Source organism: Protomyctophum bolini, assembly GCF_963924005.1.
Source record: "Protomyctophum bolini genome assembly, chromosome: 19".
Classification (NCBI taxonomy): Eukaryota; Metazoa; Chordata; class Actinopteri; order Myctophiformes; family Myctophidae; genus Protomyctophum; species Protomyctophum bolini.
The window spans coordinates 13,817,903-13,827,318 of NC_137880.1; the positions used below are offsets into that span (position 1 = coordinate 13,817,903).

General features: G+C 44.4%; 1 protein-coding gene across 1 annotated transcript; it reads right to left on the bottom strand.

Annotated features, from left to right (window-relative positions):
• Positions 1–614: 614 nt before the first annotated feature.
• On the bottom strand, positions 615–3,124 carry LOC308334567 (hepatocyte nuclear factor 3-beta-like; the record flags this gene model as incomplete). Its single annotated transcript, XM_080791367.1, has 3 exons — positions 615–902; positions 939–1,907; positions 3,065–3,124. 3 exons carry the CDS (start codon positions 3,122–3,124, stop codon positions 615–617), a joined length of 1,317 nt encoding a protein of 438 aa, XP_080647493.1.
• Between the last annotated feature and the right edge of the window lie 6,292 nt (positions 3,125–9,416).

Here is a 9,416-nt window from a genome sequence, read left to right on the forward strand (position 1 = left end):
AGGGCCTGCCCTGCAATGCAAACTGATCGCATCAAACAATCTTGCAGGCCTAATTGATCCTTTGTTTGCAAATCATTCTGTTGTGTTATGTCTTCACCTGGGCCCCGAGTCAGAAATGAAGTTCGAATTGAATCCTATAAAATTAAGTTATTTAGCCTCATTTTCATTCACATTAAATGCCATCTTTCATGGTTCACTTTTCAAATTCGTTTTGGCATGCGCTTGGCCGAAAATAACGAAAACAAAAACGTGTCAGATGTTAGAAAATACATCGAAATAACGTTTATTTTATTTTATATAAAGATTGTATCTGGTACACACAAACTTGTTGATATAGGCGGCCTACAACATGAAAAACATGTGAACACATTTCGCAAATGTCTTTTATTCCCCTGGTCCTTCGTTTGGAAAAGATGCCACAGGCCATGCATTTATATTTCATCCCAAATTCGCCACCGATTTCCGAAAAAGAATGTGACGGAATTCATCATTTAGGAGTCACCGAATATAAAATCCACAGCTGTAGGCTACAAATGTTTATTTTTTATTTTTTTCCATTTCCATTTTATTTATTCCGTTCCATGTGGCCTGTGGGATTATTATAATCTCACGACTCACGAGGAGTTCATTATTGGCCTAGAATACACTCCTTGGTAGTAGGCCGAAACGTCCGCGGACGCCATGCCATCGAATCCCGCCTTGTGTGTCATTGAACCCACGGACAGATGCGGCGGTCCGCCGGGCACCGTGGAGCCGTACCCGTAGCCCATCATCACCTGCTCGTACGTTTTCAGGTCCATTTTGCTGTGGTGGTTCTGCTGCGCCTCCAGCGACATGAGGTTGTTGATGGAGAACGGGTGGTTGAACGGGTAGAGAGGGTTCTGGTGGTGCTGCTGCTGATGCTGCTGCTGCTGCTGCTGCTGCTGGTGGAAGTGAGCCTCCGTGGAGCCGCCGGGGACCACCAGCGGGTGGTGATAGTGGCCGTGGCGGGAGTGGAGGTGGTGTTGGACGGGAGACGAGGAGGACGAATGTTCGGTAGCACCACCACCACCACCACCAACAGCTCGCTTGGTGTTCTTGGCCGTAGAAGACGGCGTGGTAGAATGCGGAGATTCGGCAGCACCGTTGCAGCTGTCCGATCCGGGGACGCCCTCGCCGGGCAACCTCCCCCCGTTTGCCGGTGCCGGCGGGGTTTTGCCCGACGCCGCCGGGCTCGTCGTCGCGTCCTCCGTCCCGGCGGCGCCGCCGTCCTCCACTTTCTTAATCTCGCACTTGAAGCGCTTCTGCCTCCGCAGGTAGCAGCCGTTCTCGAACATGTTGCCCGAGTCCGGGTGCAGCGTCCAGTACGAGCCCTTGCCCGGCTTGTCCGGCGAGCGTGACACCTTGATGAAGCAGTCGTTGAAGGACAGCGAGTGGCGGATGGAGTTCTGCCAGCGCTGCTGGTTCTGCCGGTAGAACGGGAACAGGTCCTGGATCCACGAGTAGATCTCGTTGAGGGTCAGCATCTTGGACGGCACCTGCTCGATGGCCATGGTGATGAGGGAGATGTACGAGTAGGGCGGCTTGGCGTGCGTGTAGCTCCGGCGGTACGTGGTCTTGTTGGGCTCCCCCCTGGACCGGAGCGGCGACTGTCCGTGGTGGTACACCGGGCTCAGCACGGCCATGTTGGGGTACGCGCCGGGCTGCGAGCCCAGGATGCCGGGGCTCAGGCTCGGAGGGTTGACGCCGCTCATGCAGCCGGCCATGCTTGCGCCCATGCCGGCGTGGTGGTGGTGGTGCATCGCCCCGGGGGTCGGTGACAGTGACAGCCCGGACACGGAGTGGTTGACGGCCGGGTTCACGTAGGAGGCCATGTTCATGGAGGCGGAGGGCATGTAGTTCATGTTCCCATGCACGGCGGAGTAGCACTGATGATGAGGAAGACACAGAACTATACGTCAAACTATAGGCTACATATCATGTCATTACTGTCGGGCAGAAACCTCTATTTAAATCAATGCCCTATAATCAAATAGGAGCATTGTAATGCAATGCTTTGTAAGCTTGTTGTTATTTCACAATTTATATAGGCCTCTAATTGTTTTGTAAAAACAAAATGAACGGTTTTAGGTTTTTCCACCCGACCGCGATGATATCAGAGACAGGCCATATAGTTTATTTTATAATCGGCTTTATAATCGAACTTTAATTTCCTTTCTTTCTTATGTTGTATGCACTGAAGTGCACCTGACATGACACATTCCTATATATGGGCGTGTCAGGCGCATTTTAAATGATAATACAATGAATAAATGCCATAAATATATTATGTATATTGATCAGCGCAGGACATGCACGGTATACGGCTTGGTTTATGCAAATTATTTAAACAATCTGCAGGCTTAAAACAAATTATTTGACTTGTCAAATGCTCAGTGTGTAGCATATAAGTGCGTGCGTCAGACTCATAATACAAATAGGATAAGGCAATGTTAATTAGCCTATAAAGTCTCGAAGACTCGAACATTTAAGTGCATGTGCAAAACAGCATATCACATTTGTGTGCACTCAGAATGACTATATATAATTGTGCAACCTGCAGGGTTACTGAAAAGTGATATGGTCATTTAGATTAGGTATGCCTCACATTGTTAGACAAGTCTATTTAATAATGCATGGATATATTTAATTGTAGGCCCATAGGCCCCTATTAAAGAGCGATTTTGGTTTTAGGAGGCCTAGCTATATGAATATGAATATATGGACCACGAAATGGTATTTCGTCTCGTTGTAGAAATTAGCAATGGGCTATAATACAATGTATATAGACTTCATAATCTGAATTGATCATTTTCTTCCAGGGGGCAAAGTCGAGATATTTTCAAAAAGCCAATATTACGACAAAAAGAACAGAATAAACAACAACACCAACTTGTTCTTTTGCATCACTGTCTGTCACTAAAACATTTGATCTCCCTGAAGATACTATATCTCAAAAGCTATTGAGTTAGAATAAACACCATGCACGGGATGATAATATTAATAACAAAATAAACCCCGTCTGTCTCTTCCATGTTATACTGACCTCGGCTTCGCCGTAGTAGCTTCCCCAGTCCGTATGCGTCTCCGAGTGTCCTCCTTCCATTTTAACGGAACTCAACATAATGGAATAATTATATATATAGGCTACTGTAAGTAAGGTCCCGCAAAAAACAAGTTGTGACTCCTTAAAAGTTCCCCCTGGGATGGGATTTGGGAACCTATAGATGGATAGTAAACCGTCCTCCCCAGTGGAGTTATAGAGGTGTGTGCTGCGCCAGCGAGGCTTACGTTCTGTAGTGTTTTCTGTGCAGCAGAGAGAGAGAGAGAGAGAGAGAGAGAGAGAGAGAGAGAGCGAGGGGGGGGGGTGCGGGCGGGGGAGATAGGGATACACTTTAACACCCGAAAAGACACTTTGAAATCCGTAGTGTTAATGTAACCCCGTGACGTGATAGTAAATCCCACCACCACCGAGGTCTCTCTCTCTCTCTCTCTCTCTCTCTCTCTCTCTCTCTCTCTCTCTCTCTCTCTCTCTCTCTCTCTCTGTCTCTCTGTCTCTCTCACTCTCTCGCTCTCAGCGCGTGTCCACTTTGAATATCCTATAATCGCACCTTGTTGTTGCCCCCCTCCACCGTTAACACCTTGTGATTGATTGATTTTCAGGTCATCGATCAAATAGAGAGGGCTTTTTCCCCCTTGTCGAATCAAGTGTTTGTTGAAAAGGGACAATGGGGTGAGTGTGCATGCAGCATTTTAATGATTTATTTTAGCACCTCAGCAGCATTGAACTCTTTAGTGATAATTTAGCATATGACCTAAATAAATAAGGCGGTGTGTTGTGTTCCCACTCAACTGTATCTGTTAATTGATTTATCCCCTATATGATTATAGCCTACATGTTGCAGAGATAATGCGCTTTTTGGATATCGTCTCTGTCGGAGGGAAATAGGGAATTAAACCTCATATGTCAATAATCCTGTCAGGATTTAAAACAATAGAAATAGATCGACAAGCTAAGCTTCGAGCTTCGAGTAGGATAACTTAATTCACGAAAAACACAAACTTTAAAATACATGGGATAAGCAATACGACACATTTTATGAAACTTTATTTTATAGCCTTTATTTGTGCATGGTTTTCATGCTCTGAAATGCAATGGTGAGAACCATTGATAATTAATTTGACATGAAAACGCGAGAACTTAATTTGTAGGCCTATTTGGCATTTTGGAAAACATTTTAATAAAATGTTAAAAATATATCCCAAGTTGTTCTTTCACGATGTTGCGAAAATAGCAGATCTGTTATGGCCTATTTCAAATAGCCGATATAGTGGTTATAGCAATTATATGGCCTATAAGAATTGTTCTGCATGGAACCCCCTCCAGGATCCAGGGGGTTGCTAAAGGGCCCGAGGGTCTCCGCACGTCGGTTTGAGAATCATTGCATTAATGGAACAGTGAACCTTTCAAATATTTGTACAAGAAGAAGGTCCGGGGTCCAACATCGATTGGAGTTGTACGGTGAAGGATAGGCCACGATATAGGCCTTGGACAGAACACAATTAACTGGGTTGTTTTGCACTGCATGGTTCTCAATTCAGGCCGCAACCCCTCAAAATAATCACATTTGAACTGTGGACCCTGACCCTCCCAATATAATCATTTGAACTGGAGACCCCCAAAAATAATCATTTGAACTGGGGACCCTGCACCTCCCTTGAGCACATGAATTCTACTGATTAATATTGTGAAAATAACACATAAGCTCACTATTTCCAAGCAATTTGGCCAAAGTTGGAGCAGTTAGTATTTTTCTTTATTTTTTAATTTATTTCTTTTGGGGTTGGGATTCGGTTTAATAATAATAATAATAATAATAATAATTTAAAAGGTCTGTTTTGAAATTACTTGATGGCAAAACTGAGACTGAGAGTTGTGTGTGTGTGTGTGTGTGTGTGTGTGTGTGTGTGTGTGTGTGTGTGTGTGTGTGTGTGCGTGTGTGCGTGCGTGCGAGCGTGCGTGCGTGCAGGCCTTAGATTATTAGGCCTAAAATAAAACATATAAACATTAACCAATTAAAACGTCTCATAAATATAGCTGATCTGCAATTCAAAATTGAGTATAGCCTACTTGTACTTTGGTACTTATAATTAAGGTAACTGATATTTTTTTGTTAAAACGAAAGGTTTTTTGTTTAAAGGTTATTCTGATAGTATAGGGGCCTATACTCATTGCTATACCCTGTCTCTCTAAGCTCTATAAACAGAAAATACATTTTCAGGTACGGTAGGTGACAAAATTTCAACCAATCAGGAAAGAGTATAGCTGGGGGATGGAAAAGAAGCTCCACCCCTGCGGCTAACTGCCGCGACGGACAGATTCCCGGAAAAACGCTCTCCTCCGCGGCAGTCAGCCGCGGGGGTGGAGCTTCTTTTCCATCCACCAGCTGTCTAAAAACTCGGAAATTACGTAAAACACAGCTTCTTCTGTCCAGGGCTGTCGGCTCAACTATGCCCAGGCTGATAGGGTTTCCACACCTGAGCCGACAGCCGCGGACGTTTTCTCTGTCGGCCACCGTCTTTTCCGGTTCTTTAGACAGCTGGTGGATGGAAATTAAGCTCCACCCCCGCGGCTGACTGCCGCGACGGCCAGATTCCCGGAAACGCTCTCCTCCGCGGCAGTCAGCCTCGGGGGTGGAGCTTAATTTCCATCCACCAGCTGTCTAAAAAATCGACAGTGCCTCAGTCGAATGGACAAACAGAACGAGCTAACCAAGACCTGGAAGCAGCACTTCGTTGTGTCGCCGCCAAGAACCCCTCCTCCTGGAACTCCCACCTTGTATGGGTTGAGTACGCCCACAACTCCTTGTCCTGTGCGGCCACGGGGATGTCGCCTTTTGAGGGGTCTTTAGGTTACCAACCACCTTTGTTTCCGGCTGAGGAGGATGACATCTCCGTACCCTCTGTCCAGGCTCATATGCGGCACTGTCGCAAGGTGTGGAAAGATGCTCGTGCAGCCCTTCTCAGCTCTGTGGAGTGGAATCGACGGCACGCTGACCGACGCCAGACCCCAGCCCACGTGTACCAGCCGGGTCAGCTGGTGTGACAACCAGGTAGTCTGGTGACCACCGGAGAGACGGGTGACAGCCGGAATGTAGACGGCACCCGGGTGAGCAGAATGGGCAGTATCTGAACCGACATAATAAATATATAGGCATGAACATAGGCTAGTACATATCCAAACATGTGCAAGTGTTGGACTGGACTGTAGATCGTTCCACGACCAAGGGCCAAAGAAGGCCAGAAATGTTTTACCCCCCTCGGATTTGAATGCTGGTACTGCACACTGCAGCCAAGCATTTGACCTGAGGTTGAGGCCGTTTTGGACCAAGTCGAATTTGGATGAAATGTAAGACGGCAGTTCACCCAGAATGGCTTTATAAATTAAGATCCAATGAGAAACAACCGACTGCAGCATACAATGTGCAATGATGTGTTCTGAAAGGTGAATTAGTTATGAATCTCAATGCAGCAACAAGGGATCTAATTTGGCCAAGGTGGAGGAGCAGGCAAACCTATAAATGGTATCACCATAATCCAATTGGGACAGAAAGAGACCAATTGACGGGGGGGGGGAACAACAACAATTAAGTACCTTGTCGTATTGATACATTCACTTAAGTAAAAAAAATCTGAGTACTTCTTCCACCATTGTTGATTCTCAAACCTTGAAAAACTGAAAAGATTTAGAGCCAGAGACATGGAGTTCCCATACAAGATTTGTGTTGTCAAAACAAAGCCTCTACCTGTCAAAATGTCCCAAAGCTCATAACACCAGTGAGCATTGATGAATTGTACACTTGTAGATTGTCCATTTCCAAATATGTGAAACTATCACTAATTAAGCTAATTTAACTGGGGAGTGGGGATCCCATGTTTTAAGGCAGTGTTTGTAAAAGCGGTGAAGAGATGAATCAATGAAACAAAAACTGGAACAATATAAACACACGCACGCGCACACACACACACACACACACACACACACACACACACACACACGCACGTGCCCACGCACGCACGCGCGCAAACACACACACACACACACACACACACACACACACACACACACACACACACACACACACACACACACACACACACACACACACACACAAAGCTTGTTACCCCAGCTGTGTGTGTCTAAGGTGAGCAAATACTGTCACGTATTAGTTAGACTTGTAAGGTCCTTGAAGTGAATGGATCTTTATTGTCGGGTGTAGGTGGTCCTAGTAACACGTTCCGTGGACTGGGTATTTGGGGGTGGGGGGGGGGGGGGGTCAGGTGGAACTGACACTTTAACCACTTAAACCCACTAGATTTAAAGGTACAGAGTAAGTGTTTTTCTTTGGTTAAATTAAGTGTTAAATAGCTCTATATTCTGATGGTACTCGTTGCTATAGAGTGCTTGTTCAGTAACATAGGAGTCTCCCTGTCTCTCCAGCTCTTTATTAAAAAGAAAATGCATTTTCAGGTCATGATAGACATTTGTCAGGATAACACGTGTCATTAGAAGTGATGACACAAAGACATGAGCAGACACACACAGAGGGCCCTAGTTTATCCCTAAACTTCTTGCCTAAACTTGCCACTATTTTGAAAACATTTTAGAATGGTTCAAATAGCCGATCTACAAGCTCACAACGTGTTGATGTAGATCGATATAGTTGTACCATTTAAAAATGTTTTTAGAATCAGTGGCCGGCCTCAATCCTAAGTGGTTAAAGATTAAACTTCACAATTAGTCACCATGAAGCCTGGAGATTTTGTTTTGGTATTAATAACAATAAAAATAATGAATCCATTTGACTAATTTAAGTGAAAAGGAGACCAAATCTTAACAACAGGAAAACTATATTTACGACATTGTAATTTTAATCTGGATCATATAGGTTCATCAGTGATTACACTGTCTCCTACTGTATATAGCAGCCCTCAATTATTGAAGTATTGTCTCATTTTGTGGGTGAAGTATTCCTTTAAAGGGAGACATTACCGCATGGGGTCAACTAAACACTAGATAATATTATAGGTGATCTACAAGCTCACAGTGCATTGCAATGTGATGAGCTGTGAGCTTGTAGATCTACATAAGCTCACAGTGCATTGCAATGTGATGAGTTGTGAGCTTGTAGATCTACATAAGATCACAGTGCATTGCAATGTGATGAGTTGTGAGCTTGTAGATCTACATAAGCTCACAGTGCATTGCAATGTGATGAGTTGTGAGCTTGTAGATCTACATAAGATCACAGTGCATTGCAATGTGATGAGTTGTGAGCTTGTAGATCTACATAAGCTCACAGTGCATTGCAATGTGATGAGTTGTGAGCTTGTAGATCTACATAAGATCACAGTGCATTGCAATGTGATGAGTTGTGAGCTTGTAGATCTACATAAGCTCACAGTGCATTGCAATGTGATGAGTTGTGAGCTTGTAGATCTACATAAGATCACAGTGTATCTTTTTCTTTTTTTAAACTCAACCACTTGATTATCGGCACCACCTTCACAGATCAGTTATTTCTGAAAAGGGAGTACATTTTGATGCCAGCACTATCATCATCATCATCATTTTTCGCCAGACTTCCCGGTCCTTCATTGCCATCCCCAGTTCCTACTTACTGATGCCTGTGTCCCTAGCGATGACATCAGGGAACGACAGTTTTCTACCTCTGGTCTGCTTTGAGGCAGGACTCCAGAGAAGAAGGGAAGATATAACCTCATTGTCAGCTCTGTAGCAGTGGCCGGCAAACTGTGTTCTTCTGGATCGGACTAGTGAAGAAACACAGGGAAGGTTGCCGTATATAAGATTAGTCGATGGGTGGCTCTTCCAAGAAAGATTTTGCGCTCTCATTAGAAGGCGGGTGTAAGTGCCATCCAACCGTTTCTCTATAGTTTCTTTGAAAGTGTCCATGTCTCGGAGCCATAGAGTAGAATCGGCTCAACGGTCGTCCTAAATATTTTTACTTTTAACATTTTACTAAGCTGGGATGACCAGATCTTATGCATGTCATTGCAGGCTGACCAGGCCATACCCTTCCTAGTTTGAAAGTCCTTTTGGGAAGAAGATATATATGAACCCAAATACTTGTAGTCATCAACCTGTTTCAGAGCCAGCACTATAGTAAAGCCTACATTTATTCAGTGATGTAAAGTAGGCTAACTATAAGTGCATTTACTCATACTGTACTTAAGTACACTTTTCAGGAATGTTTTTCCAATTTTCAATACTTTCAATTCTACACCATTACATCTCAGAGGCAAATATTGTACTTTTTACTCCACTACAAACTATTATTTTACAAATTCTGTTACTATAGTTACTTTGTAGATTTGTA